The sequence below is a fragment of the Melanerpes formicivorus genome, unplaced genomic scaffold, assembly GCF_026170545.1.
Source record: "Melanerpes formicivorus ecotype bairdi unplaced genomic scaffold, bMelFor1.0.p_v2 SCAF_46, whole genome shotgun sequence".
NCBI lineage: Eukaryota > Metazoa > Chordata > Aves > Piciformes > Picidae > Melanerpes > Melanerpes formicivorus.
This window is the reverse complement of record NW_027142398.1, coordinates 167632-190507: the sequence shown is the minus strand read 5'-3', so window position 1 is coordinate 190507 and position 22876 is coordinate 167632. Positions and strand designations below refer to the sequence as shown.

The 22876-nt window shown below is 54.5% G+C and overlaps 2 protein-coding genes across 2 annotated transcripts; one reads left to right on the top strand and one right to left on the bottom strand.

The window, feature by feature from the left end:
* Positions 1–441: 441 nt before the first annotated feature.
* Positions 442–8087, bottom strand: SRSF3 (serine and arginine rich splicing factor 3). The gene is made up of 6 exons (XM_068159465.1): positions 7996–8087; positions 7000–7207; positions 5366–5500; positions 2862–2900; positions 1505–1591; positions 442–1245 (listed from the first exon to the last, which is right to left on the bottom strand). The coding sequence occupies exons 2-6, from the start codon at positions 7203–7205 to the stop codon at positions 1218–1220; spliced, it is 495 nt and encodes a 164-aa protein (XP_068015566.1). The 5' UTR covers positions 7206–7207; positions 7996–8087; the 3' UTR covers positions 442–1217.
* Positions 8088–18295: 10208 nt separating this feature from the next.
* LOC137451725 (parathyroid hormone 4-like) lies at positions 18296–22823 on the top strand. Its single transcript, XM_068159427.1, has 4 exons — positions 18296–18787; positions 19393–19545; positions 20791–21198; positions 22293–22823. Exons 2-3 carry the CDS (start codon positions 19457–19459, stop codon positions 21179–21181), a joined length of 480 nt encoding a protein of 159 aa, XP_068015528.1. The 5' UTR covers positions 18296–18787; positions 19393–19456; the 3' UTR covers positions 21182–21198; positions 22293–22823.
* Positions 22824–22876: the final 53 nt, after the last annotated feature.

The following is a 22876-nucleotide window of genomic DNA, read 5'->3' as shown; positions in this document are numbered from 1 at the left end:
CTCACTTCAGGTGAGGTTCCAACTACAGAACAGCAATTGTACACAACTGACAGGGATGAAGAACATCTTCAGTACTCCCAGCCCACACCCAGGATGCAAACACTGAACCTTTCCATACGCAGCTGGTTTCCTGAGCAGGCATCATGGAGCTCCCTGGTAGGCAGGAGGTGAAGCCAGCAGGCCCCCCTAAGGGCTAAGCTCTCCTAGGCTGTGCTGGGAACAGTGCAGTCAAACCCTGCCTTGGGACACAGAGCAGTCACAGGCAGAGCCCTGCAACTCCCAGCAGCACACCAGCAGTCCCCAGGTGGCACAGTGAGATGTGCCAAGCGTCACCTCCCCCTGTACCACCAAGCAGAGCTAGCTGGAACCAAGCTGCAGCCCAACCCTGCTCCGCAAGGCATCCGAACGCAGGCAGCAGGGACTCAAACATTAAACCACGAGTTGTAACCAAAACTTTAATCCCAAGGATCTCACAAAAGACATTTTACAAGTGACATGAAAATTCTTGTACAGTAAAGAAATGTTGAGTTTGTTTTTACAATGTACCATCCCACACACAACACACCCACTCCAGCTGTCAGTTCTGCTCTATTTGGTCTGTTTGGAGGTCCTGGGGCAGACGGTGGATCACACTTGCCTACTGACAAGGACAAGGCAACTGCCCCCAAGGCTAAACATCTCCATTTTACATCAAGCAGCTCAGTTCTGGGTACTGGAAATCAGAACTAGAGCTCTGGACAAAGCTGCAGCTCAGTCACTCCCCTCACACACACCCCTGGGCTGGACATTCCTGACTATTCCCAAGAACTGGACTAAGGCAGCGTCTGCGCCTTGCTCTGCTGGCTGAAGGCCCCGCTCCCAGCCCCGCTCCCACCCCCCTGCAGAGCCCCCAGCACACATCCCCAGCGCAGCAAGAGCAGACACACCTCCTGGCCCACAGCAGCCAGCCTGCTGCCCACTCAGCACACGCACAGGGCTGTGCAATGGTACATTGTAAAGGGATTGGTATCACAAACCAGAGCTCAGAACCATATACAGATTCACATCTTTACACCTGCCACCTGTTACAAGATACGAGGAACAAAGCAAGTTCGACAGCTAAAACATCTTAAAAATGCACCAAGCTTTATGAAGTTTCAAAACAAAACAATGTTCTGTACATACTCCTCCTGTCCTCAGAGCTAATGACTTCCTGTACACAGCTCCTTCCCAGAGTCCTATTTCCTCTCATTTGACCTGGAGCGACTGAAGGAGAACACAGAGGTGTGGTTAGCACCCAGCTGCCAACAGCAGGCTTTGCTTCAAACCCTCCCCAGCCCAGCTCAGCAGATGGTAATGAAGGGTTCAAAGATGTTGCTCATTTCATCAAGCTGAGTATTTCATTCTCCAGGTGAAAAAAATCTCTCAAGACAGAGATGATTCTCCACCACAACCCTCTCTGGTATTACCCAGCCCTGGAAAGGATCAGTTACCCAGAACACGTAACCATGGAGACTCCTCCTACCTGCGAGACCTGGAGAAGGAGCGAGAAGGCTTGTGGTTCCTCTCCCGTGAGAGTGACCTCTCTCTTCTTCTGTCTCTGGAGAGGGACCTGTTCAGGATTACAACACAAGGTGATGACACTGCCAAAGCTGCCTCAGCTTGCACTGCTGGCTGAAGAAATCTCCCTGCAGGAGTTAAAGCCCTTAACTGCCAACCAGGGGAAACCTGCTCAAGCTGATGGTATGAACCCTTCCTTCAGGTACCAATTATCATGGCACTGTAGGGGTTGGAAAGGACCCCCAGAGATCATACAGTTCAACCTCCCTGCCAAAGCAGGGCCACCTAGGGCATGTTGTGCAGAACACATGCAAGTGGGTTTTGAAGGCCTCCAAAGAACACTCTACAACCTCTCTGGGCAACATCTCTCCAGGGCTCCAGCACCCTCACACCGAGGTGGAATTCCCTGGGTTAATACCTGTTCTTCCTCGCCCTGTTACTGGGCTGTGGTTTCTTTCTTCCTCTTTGTGGGGAGGGGGAGAAGGCTGAGCCCTTCTCTTAAACCCACCAAAAATAGACTGGCACCATCTTGAGCCAAACACAGCCTAAGCAGCACTGCAAAGGGGAACCTGCTCCTCTGCAGCTTGAATGCCTGGAGTCAGACTGCAAGTAGCTCACAGTGTGTCCATGTGTACCTACACCCTGAGAGCAAGGCAGCACCTGGTGCTACAAGACATAGCATGAGATGTGGAAGCTTCGAAGATCCCAACAGCAAGCTGTGCTACACAGCTGTGTCACCACCACCCAACCCTGCAGTGTGTGGCAGCAGAACATGCTCCCTGTCTCATCTGTGCTTGTGCTCACTAGCTGGAAGAGCAGCACATGAACACAAGCTGAGGGAAAAGTAGCAGGAGCCTGGGACAGCTGCAGAGCTAAGTACTGAATTCCATTAATATCCTTCCTAATAACCCTAGGATCTTGAACAGCTGTGGAAATAAACTGCAGGTCTGTAGGATCAGAGAGTGCTTTAGGGTGAGACTCTTTAAAGTCATCAAGTCCAGTGTGACAGAAGCAAACCTTTTTCTCCCTGCTCCAAAAGTCTCTTAATGCCCACAGCCCAAACACTGAGATGTCTGAGTTTCTTTTCATAGAACCACAGAATGGTCTGGGTTGGAAGGGGTTTCCAAAGGTCATCTAGTCCAACCCCCCTCTGCAGTCAGACTAGATCAGGTTGCCCAGAGTCCTGTTGAGCCTCACCTCGAGTATCTCCATGGACAGGGCCCCAACCCCCTCCCTGGGCAACCCACTGCAGTGCTCCAGCACCCTTGTGGTGCAGAGCTTGCTCTTTAACCCCCCCCAGGGCGCAGCGAAGCGATGCCTACCTGCTGCGGCTCCGAGAGAAGCTTCTCCTTCGCGGTGATCTAGAACCAGAAAGAGGAGATGTGAGGCTTTCTATCAGCTCTGTCAGCAGCAAGGGGCTGAGGCATTTCCCAACTTGTCAAACTCACTGTTGGGCCCAGGGAACGTGCCAAGAAAAACTGGCATCCACCATCCAGTCAAAGGCATGGAAAAGATTAGGCAGTAAACCAAAAGCTCAGTGTGAAGGGCACGTTTCCAACCGCGAACTGCCTCTAAACTAGGAACGCTCCATAGCAGAGTTGTCCAATGCAACACTTTCCATTTCCACTAAACACACTGCCCAGAACACACCAAAGGCCCACAAAGTGGTTCAAAACAACCAAAAAGGGAAAAAAAAACCACAACCAAAAACAGATTCAAACAAAACCAGCACAGACCAAAACGTTTTGGAACCCATGCAAGCCAAAAGGTCCAGAACAAGGCCTAAGAGATACCGAGTGGATACAAGAAAACCAAAGTGAAAATGAGCTCAAGGGTCAACATTGAAGTGCTACATTAGGACTGCCAAGTGGTGGTTTGTCATTTTCTTTTCTTTCAATGCCATTAGGAGGGGGGGGTTAGAACTAATTTCCTTTAAAAAGAAAAGAAAAGAACCTTAAGCTCAGCCCAAGTTCATCCCCCCCCCCCAAAAAAATAAAACACCACCAAAAAAAGCCTGTTAAGTCATTAAGTTTTGAACACTTGTTAGTAAAACCATTTAAAGGTGATAGGACTTTGGTTGGTTTGGTTTTGGCTAGTAGTAGTAGGATTACTTTTGTTTTCTGGCAAGGAAAAGCTTGAGTTTGTTAAAGAGCTTCATCACCCCCCCATAAAAAAAACAACAAACACAAAGCCCCTCCCCCAGTTTTAGTTTGGCATCTCCCATGCAAATCTCCTGGATGGTTTGGTTTAGGTTTGGTTTTCCAAGTCATTCACCATTTATAAGAGCTTCCTTATCACCCTTAAAAGTTTTCTCAAGCAACATATAAGGTCAACGTTACCACTCAATTATGCACAGCCAGCCTTTGATTGAGAAAAGTAATTAACTTATAAGCCACTTACTCCTTCAATTTTTTTTTTTAACCAGCAGTAAACTGTATAAGCAGGAAAAACTTACTAGTTTTTTGGGGTTTTCAACAAGCTAGAAATGGTGAGGTGAGGCTGCCGGACTGACTGCCAAGAAGAATTTGCTGAAAAGGTTTTGCCAGATGTTGCGGTGGATTTAGTTGGTTGGCGAAGGGGGTGGTGTGGATTTTTCCTGCTTTTTTGTTAGCCGAAGGCTGCTGCTGCAGTTGTTGTGAAGACACATTTGGTAAATAAACAGCTGAGCTGATTGGCCGGGAATGGGTGGGCGGTCGAGGTGGCTGCTGCCGATTTGGTTAAGGTTGGAGAGAAGGCTGAGAGAAAACAGCATGCTCGGGAACCAAAGGGCGGTGCAACCTGACGACTGGCCATGCCTGGGTCATGTGAAACGACACCAGCCAAGCTGCGTGGGGCGCGCTGGTCACATGACGCTGAAAGGGCTGACTGGCTAATGCAGACTCAGAGGGTGGTGAGAAGAGACATGATGGTGACTCTGTAACGGGTTCATTTTTATTAATAGATGGACCAAAAAAAGCATAAAAAAAATGAAAAACAAGCCATCAGTACAACCATCTAAGTAGCTAACAAATAACTCCTACTTTGTGTTATTTTTTCGTTTATGGGTTTATGGGTGGGTTTTGCGCTCCAACCCCCTGACTCGGGAGGACTCCACTCACCTGCCGCAGGTTAAAACTCAGTCCTGCAAAAAGCCACCTTGCAGACTGAAACGGCCAGACAGAGCTAGTCTGGGTCCAAGAAGGTGTCAGTTACCAAAAATCCTGCTAGAGTCTAGAGCTGGGTTTGCAAACCTCCAGTGACACGATGGTCACACACTGCTTTAGCTCCAAGCTATGGCTCAAGTGTCAAGACTCTGGATGTCTGGAGTGACTCTTACTGCAGCAATTAAAGACTCTGGATGTTCAGAGCAACTGTTACTGCAGCAATTATTCAACAGCTGCCTAGCTTGGAAAGGATTTAAATTGTGCAAACAAGGCAGAGAAACATCTGCATGGAAATGCTAAGCTGCTGTTATGTCATGTTTTGCCATTATGGAATAAAGGAAAGGAACAGCCTAGGTTGAAGTATGGGGAAGAAAGTGTGACTAGAAGATGAGCAGATTTTAAGAGGAACAAGGGTAAGTCCAGGACAGAGGGCACTGACTACCAACCTGCACAGTCACCTAAGGACAAAAGCCAACATTCAACACAAATTCACCTCGAGTTTGGGGGGGGGGGGGGGGGGGGAAGGGGGGTGTTGGTTTGGGGTATTTTTAGCCTTTGCCATCTCCAAATTGTGATCAGATAGATGAACGTTATCCATCAACATGCTTTTAAAAAGCCTGCTTCTAGGATGCTAAGTGGCAAGAGTGCCAACAGCTCTACAGGTGTACTTGGAGCACAGGTACCTGCGACGAGGAGGAGGACTTCTCCTGCGGTAGTCATCTCGAGGACGCCTGCCCCAGGACGGAGGTGGCCCACGGTTCCGACTCCGCTTCTCGCCGTTGGAGAGCTCCACTCTGACACGGCACCCACACAGGGTCCTGGCAACAGAGAGGGGCAGCAGTTAGCACTTTCTGGGGACGGAAGGAAACCTAGACTCAGGAGAAGCAAAGAGAACAAAACCAGGTGAAAAGCTGTCCAGAGACACTAACCAAGGGACCTTTGTTTAGAATAAACCTTTATTTACAATAAACCAAACCAGGTTGGAAGAGACCTTCAAGATCATCCTGTCCAACCCATCAACCAACCCAACCCACCCAAACAACTAACCCGTGGCACCAAGCACCCCATCAAGTCTCCTCCTGAACACCTCCAGTGATGGTGACTCCACCACCTCCTTGGGCAGCCCATTCCAATGGGCAATCACTCTCTCTGTATAGAGCTTCTTCCCAACATCCAACCTGAACCTCCCCTGGCACAGCCTGAGACTGTGTCCTCTTGTTCTGGTGCTGGCTGCCTGGGAGAAGAGACCATCATCCTCCTGTCTACAACCTCCCTTCAGGTAGTTGTAGAGAGTGATAAGGTCACCCCTGAGTCTCCTCTTCTCCAGGCTGAGCAACCCCAGCTCCCTCAGTCCTTCCTCACAGGGCTGTGTTCCAAACCCCTCACCAACTTTGTTGCCCTTCTCTGGACTCGTTCCAGCAAGTCAACCTCCTTCCTAAACTGAGGGGCCCAGGACTGGACACAGCACTCAAGGTGTGGCCTAACCAGTGCACACTAACCAGTGCAGGGACACAGCATTCAGAGCTGAGGAAGACTCTGAAAGGTCTGGTCCCTTCTGCAAGCCTGCCAGGGAACTAAAGCTGGAACTTGCTGGAACGAGTCCAGAGAAGGCCAACAAAGTTGGTGAGGGGCCTGGAACACAGCCCTGTGAGGAGAGACTGAGGGAGCTGGGGCTGCTTAGCCTGGAGAGGAGACTCAGGGGTGACCTTATTGCTCTCTACAACTACCTGAAGGGGGGGTGTAAACAGGCAGAGGTTGGTCTCTTCTCCCAGGCAGCCAGCACCAGAACAAGAGGACATAGTCTCAGGCTGCACCAGGGGAAGTTCAGGCAGAAGTTTTACACAGAGAGAGTGATTGCCCACTGGAATGGACTGCCCGGGGAGGTGGTGGAGTCGCCATCACTGGAGGTGTTCAGGAAGAGACTTGACAGGGTGCTTGGTGCCATGGGTTAGTTGATTAGGTGGTGTTGGGTGATAGCTTGGACAGGATGATCTTGAAGGTCTCTTCCAACCTGGTTTATTCTATTCTATTCTATAGCAGGCAGAGAAGGAATCAAGGAAGAGTCTTCCTCAGGAGTTTTGCCCTTTTACAGTAACACCATCTCTAACTGCTACACATGAAGAGGTCCAAGTCACGTCCAGTTTGAGAGCCCACTTCGAAAACGTGAAGCTAACCATCCCAGCACTCCTCAGACGACCCCCACACCACCACAAACACCGCAGACCACATGGGCTGAGCTGCTGGTCCCGCCGGCTGCAGCTGCCCGATTTAAACCCCACCACTCCTCCTCCCCAGGCACACAAGCAGCACACTTTACCTTCCATCTAACTCTCTGACTGCATCAGCTGCATCCCGTGGATCTTCGAACTCCACGAAGGCAAACCCGGGAGGATTCCTCGCCACCCACACACTGCGCAGCGGTCCGTAGTAGCCAAAGGCTCGCTCCAGCTCGGTTTTGTTGCCATTGTTTCCAAGGTTACCCACGTAAACCTTGCAGTCCAGCGGACAAGAGTCACGATGCATGGCTAGGACGAAAAGAAGAAAGTTTATGCGGGCTGATCTCCCAGGGACTGGCGATTCTGAGCGCTGCTTTTCCCATAGCCTCCAGCAGCGATCCGACACGGCAGAAGCGTTAATCTATGTCGAAAGGAGAGGGGGGGGGGGGGGGCAGGGAGGGAAGGAGAGTGCGTAACACCGAACCAAAAAAAATAAATCTAGGTGCTAAACAGTGGTTAGAATTCACAGCCCGAGCGGAATTCGTTTGTTTTAGAAGCCCCCCGATTTTGAAGGGGGGGCTCTCCTCCCCCTGGCTTCCAGCGGGGGCTGGGCCTGCAGAGGGAGCTGCGCGGGAGCTGGGCTCCATTGTTCTGGGAGCGGGGAGAGCAGGCGGCTGCTGCACAGGCCGGGGGAGAAGCAGCGCCCTCTCCGGCAGAGGCCACGCCGGGAGCGCCCGGGGGATCCCTCCGCGGCGTCTCCTCCACGCTGCCCCAGGAAGCGGCGCTGCCCCGCAGCAGGCGGGAAAGGCTTCCGCAACCGCCCCCCCGCAGCGCCTCCCGCCCAGCCTCGCCTCGCCTCGCCGACCACGGAGAACAGGCGGCGAGAGGGCTCCTCCAGGCGATCCGCGGCCTGCCCGCCTTCTCCCTGCCCGGCTCTCCTCAGCCTAACGGCAGCCGCCGCCCGCGGCCCGGCTCTACAAAATGGCGGCCGCTCTTTGTTCGCTGCCGCCGGGCCCCGCCGCTTCCATCCGCCCTGCCGGGACCCGAGACCGCGGGCGCCGCCTTCCCCCCCCGCCCTCCGAGGTGAAGATCCTCACCGATGCTAGGAGGGAGGGTGCGCGAATGGAGCCCGCGCTATATTCGTAGCCGACTCGACCCTCCACGAGACCCGCGCTCCGCTTTTCCTCACTGGACAAAATGGCGACCGCCGCCTACCCCGCCCGCCTTTATATACGGGCGGCGCGCGCCCACGTGACGCAGGGCGGCAGCAAGTCAGAGGGCGCCGTTCCGCTGATTGACAGCTCGCCTCGTCCCGCGCCTCCGCGCCGTCCCAGGCGGCGGTGTGGCGGCGGGCGGGATTCTCCCGAGGGAGAGCGGCGGGAGCGCTGAAGCGGCCCCGCGGCCCCGGCCCCGAACTTCTCTTCGGAAACTGATGATCGAAGCGGGACTTCAGACCCGTAAAGTCGAGAACCGGCAGCACGCCCACGGAGGCTGTTTGGCTGTTTAAAAGGCGGGAGGGGGGAGGAAGGGGACAGGGTTTTATTCACGTGTTTGTGAGGCGGTGGGATACAGCCAAGCCGTGAGCCGTGCGCGCCAGCCCCCCCTCGCCGCGCGGTTACGCGCAGGAGAGCTTCCGCTCACACACACCGCTCTCCACGGGGGCTTGAAATAAGTCCCACAGCTTTGGGTGCCCAGGGAGGGTCTCGGGGTGGACAGGGAAGACCCTGGGGTGCCCAGGGAGGGTCTTGCAGTGGCCAGGGAGAGTCTTGGGGTGCCCAGAGAGGGTCTTGGGGTGCCCAGGGGTGGACAGGGAAGACCCTGGGGTGCCCAAAGAGGGTTTTGGGGTGCCCAGGGAAGACCTTGGGGTGCCCAGAGAGGGTCTTGGGGTGCCCAGGAGTGGACAGGGAAGACCCTGGGGTGCCCAAAGAGGGTCTTGGGGTGCCCAGGAGTGGACAGAGAAGGCCCTGGGGTGCCCAGAGAGGGTCTTGGGGTGCCCAGGGAAGACCCTGGGATGCCCAGAGAGGGTCTTGGGGTGACCAGGGGTGGCCAGGGAAGACCCTGGGGTGCCCAGAGAGGGTCTTGGGGTGACCAGGGGTGGACAGAGAAGGCCCTGGGGTGCCCAGAGAGGGTCTTGGGGTGCCCAGGAGTGGACAGAGAAGGCCCTGGGGTGCCCAGAGAGGGTCTTGGGGTGCCCAGGGAAGACCCTGGGATGCCCAGAGAGGGTCTTGGGGTGACCAGGGGTGGACAGAGAAGGCCCTGGGGTGCCCAGAGAGGGTCTTGGGGTGACCAGGGGTGGCCAGGGAAGACCCTGGGGTGCCCAGAGAGGGTCTTGGGGTGACCAGGGGTGGACAGAGAAGGCCCTGGGGTGCCCAGAGAGGGTCTTGGGGTGCCCAGGAGTGGACAGAGAAGGCCCTGGGGTGCCCAGAGAGGGTCTTGGGGTGCCCAGGGAAGACCCTGGGATGCCCAGAGAGGGTCTTGGGGTGACCAGGGGTGGACAGAGAAGGCCCTGGGGTGCCCAGAGAGGGTCTTGGGGTGCCCAGGAGTGGACAGAGAAGGCCCTGGGGTGCCCAGAGAGGGTCTTGGGGTGCCCAGGGAAGACCCTGGGGTGCCCAGAGAGGGTCTTGGGGTGACCAGGGGTGGCCAGGGAAGACCCTGGGGTGCCCAGAGAGGGTCTTGGGGTGACCAGGGGTGGCCAGGGAAGACCTTGGGGTGGCCAGGGAAGACCCTGGGGATGCCCAGAGAGGGTCTTGGGGTGGCTGGGGAAGGTCTTGGGGTGACCAGGGAAGACCCTGGGGATGCCCAGAGAGGGTCTTGGGGTGCCCAGGGAGGGCCTTTGGGTGCCCAGGGGTGGACAGGGAAGACCCTGGGGTGCCCAGAGAGGGTCTTGGGGTGCCCAGGAAGAGTCTTGGGGTGCCCAGGGGTGGACAGAGAAGACCCTGGGGTGCCCAGGGATGGCCAGAGAAGACCTTGGGGTGCCCAGAGAGGGTCTTGGGGTGGACAGGGAAGACCCTGGGGTGCCCAAAGAGGGTCTTGGGGTGGACAGGGAAGACCTTGGGGTGCCCAGAGAGGGTCTTGGGGTGCCCTGGGGTAGCCAGAGAGGGTCCTGAGGTGCCCAGGAAAGCTCTTGGGTTGCCCAGGGAGGGTCTTGAGGGTCTAATTTTGTGCTTGGGCTTCCTCCTCCTGAGACATGGAAGAGGGAAGTGATGTATTTATTTACTTCAGTAGAAAATGGAGAGGATTTGAACTGAGCAGTCCTGGTCACAGAGGGCAGAGTGGTGGTGCCTGCTTTACTAAACTCTCACTTAATTAAATAGGATGTGTAAAAGAGGAGTTAAAAAAACCCCAAACTTGCTCCAGAGGGGTTGCCTTAACTAACAAACACCTTTTTTTTCCTTATGTTTTTTTAGCTATTAAACCATTAGAAACATATTAGAAGCACAGAATCAACCAGGTTGGAAAAGACCTCAAGGATCAGCAAGTTAGGTAGCATTAGAAACCCACCTGGGGCTGTGCTGCCATAGCCTCCCCCAAACCCTCTCTGTAAGCTGTTTGAAATCCAGATTCTACCTTTTTGACTTGCACCAGGCAAAACAAATTGATCTGGTAGGAGGGTCAATGACTAACACTTTCAGCCATAGAGGCAATAAGGCATTCTGAGTCCAAATGAATGCAGGGGTGCTGTTGTTTGTCCCAGCAGGCACTGTGCAGAGGAAGGGGTGGCCTCAGTTTGCTACAGCTGTACCAGCATGTGATAAAAAAAACAAGAGTGAAATGCCAGACACCCAGCTCCTACAAATCATTAGGATTTCCCCCAGTCTTCTGCAGCATGCTGCATTATTGTGGAGCAAGTCTGGAGGTGTTGGGTGCTGAGCAGCTCCCCAGGAGCCAGCAGTGCCCTCAGCTGGGTGCTGGGCTGCAGCCAGAGCAGGGTGGGCAGCAGGGCAGGAGAGGGGATTCTGCCCCTGGGCTCTGCTCAGACCTCACCTCCAATCCTGCCTCCAGCTCTGGGTGCTGAGCAGCTCCCCAGGAGCCAGCAGTGCCCTCAGCTGGGTGCTGAGCTGCAGCCAGAGCAGGGTGGGCAGCAGGGCAGCAGAGGGGATTCTGCCCCTGGGCTCTGCTCTGCTCAGACCTCACCTCCAATCCTGCCTCCAGTGCTGCTGTCCCCAGCAGAAGGACACAGAGCTGCAGGAGTGAGGCCAGAGGAGGCCACAAAGATGCTCCCAGGGCTGGAGCAGCTCTGCTGTGAGCACAGGCTGAGGGAGCTGGGGCTGTGCAGCCTGGAGAGGAGAAGGCTCCAGAGGGACCTCAGAGCTGCCTGGCAGCACCTGAAGGGATCCTGCAGGAAGGCTGCAGAGAGACTTTCCATGAGGGGGTCTGGAGCCAGGCCAAGGGGGAAGGGTTTGAAGCTGAGGGAGAACAGGGTTAGAGTGGAGCTGAGGAAGAAGTTCTTCAGTACAAGAGTGGTTGGAAGAGGTTGGCCAGGCAGGCTGTGGCTGCCTTCTCCCTGAGGGTGTTCAGGGCCAGGTTGGATGAAGCTTAAGCTGCTGAGCCCAGCTATGAGGCATCCTTGGCCATGGCAGGGGGCTTGGAGGGGATGACTTCTGAGATCCAACCTGAGCTGTTGTGTGATTCAGAGAGTCTAAACACAGCACTCATCTGGGACCTGTTCTGACATGGACTTGGGCCAATCAGCCACATCATCAAATCCTGACCCATTTTCAGCTGGCTTTTGACATTCCAAAGAAACTGAAGGCAAAAGTCAGAGGTCATAACAGAGGCAGCTGCATTCAGCCCCAAACCCAACCTACTTCCAGCAGATGGTTTTAGGATGCCCCAGCACAGCCATCCAGCACTTGAGTAACTCAAGAGTCATCATTCTGATTGTGCTCCAAGAGATGATAGCCTGAGTCAGCTCTGAGCAGCACTGTCTGTCTGTGCTCACATGAAAGCTCTGCTCTGTTACACTGCTTGGAACAGGCTGCCCAGGGAGGAGGTGGAGTCCCCATGCCTGGAGGTGTGCAAGAAACGTGTGGCCATGGCACCTGGGGACATGGTTTAATGGCCATGGTGGTGTGAGGTTGATGGTTGGACTGGATGATCTTTGAGGGTTTTCCCAGCCCAAACAATTCTGATTCCAAGCTTGTAAGATGGGATCTGAACCTTCCTGCTGCACTGCAATGCTCTGGCACTTACAGTATGAAAATGCTGAACTTCTGCAGCCATTGCATCTCCCAGGAGAGGAAGGACCCTACAAACAGGATCAGAGCTACTTGAAACCAAGACTAGGTGGAAAAGGCACCTCATACCCCTGCAGTTACAGAGGAGCACAGGTGCCTGTTGGGAGCAGAATCCAGGACATCAGCAAGGTGCTATACTCCAACTCCTACCATTCATAGAGTCACAGAGTGGTTTGGGTTGGAAGGGACTTCAAAGCTCATCCAGTTCCAGCCCCCTGCCATGAGCAGGGACACCTCCCACCAGCCCAGGTTGCTCAGGGCCTTGTCCAGCCTGGCCCTGCACACCTCCAGGGAGGAGGCAGCCACAGCCTCCCTGGGCAACCTCTTCCAGTGTATCCCCACCTTCACTGCCAACAATTTCTTCCTCATCTCCAGTCTCAATCTCCTCTCTCCCAGCTCAAAGCCATTGCCCCTCGTCCTGTCACTCCCAGCCCTTGCCAAAAGTCCCTCCCCAGCTCTCCTGTAGCTGCCTTTCAGGTACTGGAAGGCTGCACTAAGGTCTACCTGGAGCCTTCCCTTCTCCAGACTGGACAGCCCCAACCCTCTCAGGCTCTCCCCACCCTCAGGGTCAAACATTTCTCCCTCCTCTCCACTCTGGGTCTGCCTCTTTTAGTTCCAAACCATTCCCCCTTGTCTTGTCACTACAGGTCCTGCTCAAAAGGCTGTCTCCAGTTTTCTTTAAGTGCTGCAAGGCCACCAGAGGGTCTCCCTGGAGCCTTCTCTTCTCCAGGCTGCACAACCCCAAAACTCTCAGCCTGGGCTCCCAGCAGAGGGCTTCCAGCCTTTGCATCATATTTGCCTCCTCTGGTCCCACTCCACCAGGTCCCAGCCTGTGCTGTGCTTCGGTCCTTTACCACTTTGGTCTGTGCCTGGGCGCCCCCTTTAGCACGAAGCCCTCCAGCCTGGGCACAAGGTAGCCGATTCTCGGCTAACCCCGGGGCTCCCCTGCTTCTCGGGCAGGACTTGGAGCTCAGCATCCCTCTGCCCCCTCCTCCAGCCACACCAGGCTGTGGGCACCAGATGGCGGCATCCTCCTCCGGCAGGGGCAGATGCCAGCGAGCTGCTCTGCAGGGGGAGCAGCCCCACCGCAGTGGGCCTGGGTTCTGCTCAGTCGAGCCTCTCAGCAGAGCTCTCCAGGCTCACTGCCACGCTGTGGAGCCGGGGAGAAGCTCCCAGAGCCCAGAGGGTGTAGCAGTAGCAGCTCAAGGGACCAGAGGCTTTGTCTCAGCTTCACCTGAGTTTGTTTTGCGTGCACAAAATATTCCATCTGGAGACTATTTTGGGAAGGAAGGAGGCAGCCCCAGGCTTGGCTCCAGGGCAGGTTCTGCAGGACAAAACACTTCCCCTTGCTCCTGTGTTCAGACACTTCTGTAAATCTGGCTTGAAATCGGCAAGTGGAAAATTCAGCCAGGCAGCCTGACTCACTGCTGCTCCACTCCAGTTTCCATCCCGGGAAGATAGGAGCTCTCTCAGCCCTGGGACTTCTCCAGTGCCTACTGGAGCAGGGGCCTGCCCACCCAGTCCAGACGCTGGCCCTGGAGCCATCCCTTCCACCTCTCCAGACTGCACAAAACTCTCCCCCCGCAGCCATGAGGGGGTGTCACCGAAGAGCTGTGAGCACCCAAGCCGAGGGGAAGCCTGCAGCCTGCTCTCTAGGAGCTGAGTTTCACCTCCTTTGAATGGTCACCCAGGTGAAGCCGCAGCTGGCTCCCTCCTGCCGGGGCAGAGGGCTGGGGTGAGAGATGGGCGCAGTGGCACCGGAGCAGCCTGGGGGGTTGCTGCCAGGTGCCATTTCCTCTGCTCTCTGCATCAGGGAGGCCAGGAAGGGAGAGCAGCCATTCATTAGCAGCTGCTCCACCAGCAGCTATATTTACTCTATTTACCATCCAAGTGTGGTCAAACAGCTTCCTCTCAGCAGGGCGGTGTCTTGCTTTCCACACACCGTACCGCGCAGCTCACATCAATTTCAGCCTGGCAGGGGGGGGGGAAGAAAAAGCCTCAAACAAACCCAAATAACAAAACAACTGAAAAAAAACACCCCAAAGTAGATTTGGCATCAGAGAAGCACGAAGCCTCCTGGAGCCCACACTCCTGTTCCTGGGGAGTGACAGAGAAGAGAACGTGGAAAGAAATCCCCCTGTGGCTGCCGCCCTCCCTGCAGATGGAGGATGCCTTTGATGCAGCGCAGTCTTTGTTTAATGAAGTTCTCAGCCCCCAGGCTCCCCCTGCCCTAACGAGGCTATTTGCACATTTGCTGTCTGCTCCCTCCCCCATCCCTTCTTTCCCCCTCCACGGGGCCTCCGGGCTCTCTCTTTCCTTTCCTTTCAGGCTCTGCAGCAAGCCTTATTCCCTTCCTCCCCCACCTGGCTCCCCGGGGAGCGGGCTGGAAAGGAAAACAAAAGAATCACTCACTGGGAAACAACAACTTGCAGAGCTCTCCCGCTCCAGCGCTCCCACTGCCGAAGGTGATTGACCAGCGAAGGCAACTTGAGACCAGGATGAGCCGGAGGCTGGGAGCGAAAGCTTTGAAGCCAAGGCTGAAAACCTTTGATGGCTCCATGTGTGCTTGGAAGGGGGCCCCGAGGCAAGCAGGCTCCAATCAGCTGGGGCTGGTGGTTTCTGCCCTGGCGAGATGGGCTCTGAGGGCTGCTGCAAGGTTCTTGCAGAGATTCGCCCTGACCAGTTAGCAACACCACCTGGCAGTGCTGCTCCTGCAGCTCCTCCTTGTTCCCACCTCAGGTAGAAATGTTAACTGCTGTCAGCTACCACACCACCAAGAGAGGTGGTGGAGGGAGTTAACTCCAGTCACAGCTGCTGTCCTCAGGGCTCAGTATCTGGGCCAGCTCTCTTTAATCTCTATCAATGACCTCGATGAGGGGATGGAGGGCACCCTCTTTAAACTTGCAGATGACACCAAGCTGGGCAGGAGCGTTGATCTGCTGGATGCTCTCTGATGATCTGAGGTTCAACAAGGCACTTGGGTCACAACAACCCCATCAAGGCTGCAGGTGTGGGGCAGAGTGGCTGGAAAACTGCCTGGTGGAAAAGGACCCTGGGGTGCTGGTCAACAGCAGCTGGAGACATGCCCGAGGGTGCCCAGGTGGCCAAGAAGGCCACCAGCATCCAAGCCAGCAGGACCAGGGAGGTGATTGGCTTCCTGTTCTTGGCACTGCTGAGGCTGCATCTCAAATCCTGGGTTCAGTTTTGTCCCCCACTCCAAGAAGGACATTGAGGAGCTGGAGCAGGGCCAGAGAAGGGCAACAAAGCTGGGGAAGGGTCTGGAGAACAGGGCTGGGGAGGAGCAGCTGAGGGAAGTGAGGTTTGATTTGCCTGGAGAAAAGGAGGCTGAGGGGAGACCTTCTGGCAGCTCCCTGAAAGGTTTGGCCAGGTGAGGCTTGATCTCTTCTCCCAAGGAACAAGAGATAGGGTAGGAGGAAAGAGCCTCAAGTTGAACCATGGGAGGTTTAGGCTGGACTTTTTTTTCCCCAAACAACTTCTGGAACAGGCTGCTCTGGGCAGTGGTGGAGTCCCCATGCCTGGAGTGGTTTGAGAGCCATGGAGATGTGGTGCTCAGGGACATGGGTTAACAGCAGACCTGGCTGTGTTGGGTTAATGGTTGGACTCGATCTCCTCCAGCCTGCATGACTCTGTGTGGTGGCTGTAGCACAAGCTGTGCCATCCACGCATTTCTGTTTCCCTTCCAAATGTTGCACCCCATGGAGCTCAGGCCCTGCAAACCTCTCTTCCCTGCTGTGCCCAGGAGACACCTATCAGAACTTCAGCACAGTCTGTCCTCACATACTCCTCATGGGGAGGTGGCACAAAGTCACCTCCAGGGTTATTGTGACTTCTTCAAGTGGAAAGCAAGCCCAGGTGGAAGCTTGTAGCCATGGCAGTGTGGCTTGGCCATTACAGAATGCTCCAAGGGCCTCTTCACCCATCCCATGTGAGGTCTCTGCTGCCAGGCAGTCACTCAGGTTAATGCCACCTTAGTTTTTGCAGTGGAGATGCTGGAACTGCAATTCAGCCTTGAGAAGTTCAAGGATGAATCAGAGCAGGTGTTTTGGACATGACTCTGGCCAGTGCTTATTAATCCTTGAGGATGTAGCTAAGAAACCCTGGTCTCTGGGCAGATAATTCAGTGGAGCTGCAGCAGAGCTGCTGCCTGGGCAACCAAACCGGGCTCAGGCCCCTGCTTTGCCAGCATTTAACAAATGTCACCTTTAATTGGTGACACACTTTGCTCTCTTTAATGAGTGACCCTCTCCTTAACAAGTGGCAGTCCCACAATGAAACAGGAACAGCTGGTTGACTGCTCTGGAAGAGTGAGGCTCAGAAGAAGCTGGCATGAAGGATGCCTTGAAGAGCAGTTTGGTGTCCATGGAAGGTGCAAGAAGAAATGAGGTGGTGGGAGCCCTGCTAGCAGGGCCTGTCTGCACTTGGACACTCTGCATTCACCTGAGCCTGGCTTTACCTGGGACATATGGCTGGGCCTATGTGAAAGGAATCAGCAGCTTCTGATGACACTAAGCCAATTCTCTTCCAACCTTTCCAGGAGGCCTTTCCTCAGAGATGACAAATAGATTCACTTACTGTCACTCTGAGAAACAGGAACTGGCTCTCTTCAGCAGACCAATGGTCCAGCCTACTGCTCCAGCCACATCCTCAGATGCCACTGCTGGGATATGACCTGGTTACACCTTCATAGAATCCTAGAATGGTTTGGGTTGGAAGGGACCCTAAAGATCACCAGTTCCAATCCCCCTGCCATGGGCAGGGACACCTCCCACCAGCCCAGGTTGCTCATCCAGCCTGGCCTTGAACACCTCCAGGGAGGAGGCAGCCACAGCCTCCCTGGGCAGCCTATTCCAGCGTCTCCCCACCCTCACTGCCAAGAGTTTCTTTCTCATCTCCAGTCTCAGGCTGCCCTCTTCCAGCTTCAATCCATTCCCTCTAGTCCTGTCACTGCAAGATAATGAAGTGAGTATCAGACCTTACACCACCTCACCTTGTAGGCTTCAAAGCACATCAGGATCTGCCTTTGTGCCTGAGCTGCTGACTGCATTTGTGCTGTTTCATCAGTTGATAAATCTGGCCAGATCTCCCCAGTTTCCAGGATTTAAAGCAATCAATGGGTTGAAAGTTAAACACTGAATGTTAAAACCCAGCAGGATCTTATTTGCCAGCTCCTCTCTCAGAGTTTCTGTGAGTGACTGCTCCAACTTGCTGAGTGAGAAGTGGCCTTATAGAGTTCATCAGTGTTAGTGATTTAGATTTCTCCTAGACAACCTCAGTTGCCTCCATGAGGCTGGGAGGTGTTGGCCTCTTCTCCCAAGTAACTAACAACAGGGCAAGAGGTAATGGCCTCAAACTGCACCAGAGGAGGTTTAGGTTGGTGATCAGGAAGAATTCAGGAGTGGTCAGGCTGCCCAGGGAGTGGAAGAGGCTGCCCAGGGAGGTGGTGGAGTCCCCATCACAGTATTGCCAGGGTTGGAAGAGACCTCGATGATCATCAAGTCCAACCTGTGACCACACACCTCAGGACTAGACCATGGCACCAAGTGCCACATCCAATCCCCTCTTGAACACCTCCAGGGATGGGGACTCCACCACCTCCCTGGGCAGCACATTCCAATGACCAATGACTCTCTCAGTGAAGAACTTTCTCCTCACCTCCAGCCTAAACTTCCCCTGGCGCAGCTTGAGACTGTGTCCTCTTGTTCTGCTGCTGGGTGCCTGGGAGAAGAGCCCAACCCCCACCTGGCTCCAACCTCCCTTCAGGTAGTTGTAGAGGGCAATGAGGTCACCCCTGAGCCTCCTCTTCTCCAGGCTAAACAACCCCAGCTCCCTCAGCCTCTCCTCGTAGGGCTTGTGCTCAATGCCTCTCCCCAGCCTTGTTGCCCTTCTCTGGACACCTTCAAGTCTCTCAATGTCCTTCTGAAACTGAGGAGCCCAGAACTGGGCACAGGACTCAAGGTGTGGCCTAACCAATGCAGAGTCCAGGGGCACAATGACTTCCCTGCTCCTGCTGGCCACACTATTTCTAATGCAGGCCAGGATGCCCTTGGCCTTCTTGGCCACCTGGGCATACTGGGCATCCCTGGAGGTGTTCACAAAACAAGCAGATGTGGCACTTTGGGGCATGGTCTGGTGGTGATGGAGGTGTTGGGTAGAAGGTTGGACCTGACAAGGTCTTTTTCAACCTTAATGATTCTATGACAGCAAAGGAGGAGATCTTTTTCTGTACACACCAGAAACATTCTCCCTGATCAACCCCAGGACAGCAGGTTCCAAATATCCCCTTCCCAACACCCTGGGGCACAAGGGTGCTGTTAGCACAGAAAGTTCTGACTAAACAGCAGGGAAGGCAAAGGGGGCAGAAGCTGTGCACAGAAGTGTGATCTTTTCCTTAGTCACAGCTGAAAAGAACGCTTTAGAACCCAAGATGTTTCGCTGCTGTCTGATTTCACTGGCATGAGAGGAAAGGTCTTAGTCACAAAGTGCTGGAGAGATCCTTCCCATTGTTTCTGCGACTTCTGAGCAGCTATAAAAGAAGGTGAAAGCCACTGCTGCTGCAACCTCGCAACAGGACCGGCAAGGAGAACGCAAGTGTGCAGCCCAGCCCTTCAGCCTGCTCCCTGCAGCATCACTGGTGAGTTGCTGATGTTCGTTTGGAGCTGGAGGATGCTTTGGACTGAGTCCCTGGTTTAGTGCTGATCACTAGAGGGAAGCTAGAGCACCCTGTGTGAGCAGCCCTGCATCAGCACAACCTAAAGCACAGCAGAGAAAGGCACTGACAGCTCTGGCTATGGTTATGTCCATTTAATATTGTTAAACTGGAGCTAGGACTGGAGGTGTGGGGCTGAGGGATGTGGTTGAGTGCTGGCTGAAAGGTTGGACTGGATCTTAAAGGTCTTTCCCAACCCAAACCATTCTGTAACACCTTTCTGGTTAGGACTTGATGCTCTCAGAGGGTTCTTCCACCTGCAACAAGTCTATGGTTTGTTCTGGAATGTCTCATTTAATTAGGAGATATTATCCAAGGGAATGACTCACAAGTGAGCAGAGCAGACTCCTCAAGAGCAAACTCAATTGTTACAACCTAAGGAAGGAAATGGGGAAACATCTATGAAATCTCTTCACCACTTACTGGTCTGTGTCACACACCTGAGGCTGTAAGGGGGTGCTGGGATGGCTGCACCAGAGCACAGTGCTCCACTCGTACCGGTGCTTAAAGGCTGACATTCGTTTTGTCAGGTGTAAAGAAGGCACAGAGCTAAAGGAGTTTTTGCTCAGACTGTGGAGCAGAAGAAGAGAGAAAATGTTCCTGCCCCAGAGAGCTCTGCAGCTGCTTACATTTTTGGCAGTTCTGTTTTTTGCCTGTTTTGCAACATGTCAAGACACGGAGAGGTAAGCAAATCTCATCCTTGGCTTAACACCGGCAGTGCTCAGCTCGCCTGTAACAGGCTGTGTGCTCCCGCTGCTGTCACTTCCCCCAGGGCACGGTGGGAGGCAAATTCTGTCCATTTGCTCCAGCCACGCCTTGCATCCCCCTCTCCACAGCACAAAATGAGCCCACTTGGGGTTGCAGATGTGTGCCACCCACCACCCTTCAGGTGCTGCTTTGAACCCCAGTGCGGCAAACCCTGTGGGGTTCCACACCAGCCCCGAGCATGCCACGGGCTGAAACTCCGCCCTGAGGTTCCCATTCAGATTCAAATCTGCGCTGGGAGCCTCCAGCTGCAGGAAGCTCTCATCTGACCAGCCTGACACCCAGAGATGTTTGCATCCCAGAATCAGCCTGCCCTCCCCAGGCAATATCTGCCTCCAAAGTTTTGGTTTATCTGAAGAAAATATGGATGTGGTTTTGCTTCCATGGATTGATTCCAGTTAAATTAGTCCTGGCTTGCCAGCTCTGGATGAAAAGAAACAATCCCAACGATGGCAAAACACTAAGGTCATGACAAAAAAAACCCCAAGAGATGTATTCTGGTATTTAAAGCTCTGAAAAGCCCTCAGATTTGGGAAGGATCAGATCTCTGCTAAGGTCACTTTGTGACTGTCTCCCTAGTGCTCACGCTCCAGGCTCTGCAAGGGGCTGGCTGTGGGCACCAGCCTCAGGGCTCTCCTCCTCCTCCTCGAATCACAGAATTGTTTTGGTTGGAAAAGGCCTTTGGGGTCACTGAGTCCAACCATCCTCTAACTCTTCCACGGGTGGTGTTGAAGCATGGCCCTCAGCACTGCATCCCTGCAGCTTTTGATCTCTTTCAGGGCTGGGGACTCAACCACCTCCCCTGGGCAGCCTGTGCTGGTCTTTGAGAACCCTTTCAGGGAAGAAGTTTCCTCTGATCCCCAACCTAAGCCTCCCCTGGGGCAGCTTGAGGTCATTTCCTCTTGTCCTATCAGCTTGTTCCTTGGAAGATGAGAGCAGCCCCCACCTGTCCCCAGCCTCCTTTCCAGGGAGAGCCAGAAGGCCTCCCCTCAGCCTTTCCTCCAGGCTGAACAACCCCAGCTCCCTCAGCAGCCCTGTTCTGCAGACACCACCAGCTCTCCTTCCTCAGCCTAGAGAAGCACCTCAGAGCGGCGGCCGCCTCGCTAGGAGCTCAGAGCCCTCCGTGCTGGGTTGCTAAGTGCCCCTCTCTTCCCTTGCCGCAGGAGAGCAGTGACGGAGCACCAGCTGATGCATGACAAGGGGAGAGCGTTCCAGGGGCTGAAGCGGCTGATGTGGCTGCACCAGGCGCTGGGCAGCGTGCACACAGCCAGCAGCAGGGATGTTTCGCTCGCAGATGCCCTGTGGGGTTCGCAGGAGAGCCAGGATCCCTCGGGTCTCTACAGCCTCATGGACGGAGAGGAGACTGCAGGACTGAGGAAGCTGCTGCAGGAACTGATGGAAGCAGAGCAGGGCTCCCCCCGGCTAAAGCAGCTGGAGTATGTGAAGACCCCAAAGGCTAACTGGAACCCACAAGACCTTTTTGACCTCCTTCAAATCAAAGAGCTGGGCAGCAAGAGAGGTGCTGTGAGCCAGCCCCAGCACTATTCCCACTAGCCTCCCCACTGCTTTAGGTGAGTGACATGAGGAAAAGCTCTAGCACAAGTGAACTGCAAAAGCAAAGCAACCTCCCTCATGTTCCTTAACTGCTCCTAGGCTGATAGATCCATAGGATGGGTTGGCTTGGAAGGGACCTTCAAGATCACCCAGTTCCAAACCCCTGCCATGGGGCAGGGACACCTCCCACCAGCCCAGGTTGCTCAAGGCTTCATCCAGCCTGGCCCTGGACACCTCCAGGAGAGGAGGCAGCCACAGCCTCCCTGGGCAGCCTGTGCCAGTGTCTCCCCACCCTCACTCTCAAGAATTTCTGCCTAATCTCCAGTCTCAATCTGCCCTCTTCCAGCTTCAATCCATCCCCTTGTCCTGTCACTATAAGGCCCTTTTAGGGACCCCTACTTCTCTCCCCAACAGGCAGCCAGAAACCTCTTTCCACAGCAGCCTCCCCCCTGTTTGTTTGATACTGTAGGGCTGTGGCAGCTCTTTGCAGCTCCTGCAGCAGGAGGTTTGGGTCATTGCTCTGCATATTCCCAGGCTGACTTTACTTGATGCAGATTCTCTCCCATGTCACACCTGCCTGCAGTTCTGCCCTGCCCTGCATGAAAGATTTTCTTTACACTCTAGTATCATAGTATCATAGAATCAGTCAGGGTTGGAAGGGACCACAAGGATCAGCCAGTTCCAACCCCCCTGCCATGGGCAGGGACACCCCACACTAGATCAGCCTGGCCAGAGCCTCAGCCAGCCTGGCCTTAAACACCTCCAGGGACAGGGCCTCAACCACCTCCCTGGACAACCCATTCCAGGGCTTCACCACTCTCATGGGGAAGAACTTCCTCCTCCCCTCCAGCCTGAATCTCCCCACCTCCAGCTTCATTCCATCCCCCCTAGTCCTATCACTGCCTGAGATCCTGAGCAGTCCCTCCCCAGCCTTCCTGGAGCCCCCTTCAGATCCTGGAAGGCCACAATGAGGTCACCTGGGAGCCTTCTCTTCTCCAGCCTGCACAGCCCCAACTCCTGCAGTCTGCCCTCAGTCTGTCCAAACATTTCTTCCCCAGCACACAGGGTGGGTTGAAGGCTTTCACCTCTCAGTTGCTTTGTTTTTTTTCAGAGTGGCAAAACTTTTGCCAGGCCACAAAGGGAGAAGCTGGCAGCGATCCTTCCCTCAGACATTCACCTGATGAGAAGCAGCTTCCAGGGTCCCTACTCAAACCTGTTGTTCCAAGACCTTTTCTTTGTCCTGTGGAGTCCTCCCCAAGAGCTCCCATAGCGTATCAGGTTCTCCTGGCAGAAAACCAGCTTCAGGAGGCCACCTGTGCTTCCTGCCAGAGGCTGCAGATGATTTGGCTGGCAAGCTTTCATACTGGACTGCCTGGCTGTGGTCACCTTTCTCCTACCCCTGGCTCTGCCTAAGCAAAATCAGCTCTTGCAGAAATGCAACCTCTGTCGTGTGTCACAAAGCCATCAGTCTGCCACACTTCAGGACACCACCTGAAGCTCCTCTGCTGCTGCCAGACTCCAAGCCAGTGTGCAGAAGCTGATTAAAGCCCAAGAGCTCCGTGGTGTTGTCAATAATCAAAACTCTTTTCACCTTTTGGATATTGTTTTCTCTGTTTTTTTTTGGGGTAAGAATGTAAATAAAGTGAAGCAGAATCTCCTTTTGCCAATGTCTCCAAGCATTTGGGAATAGGGAAT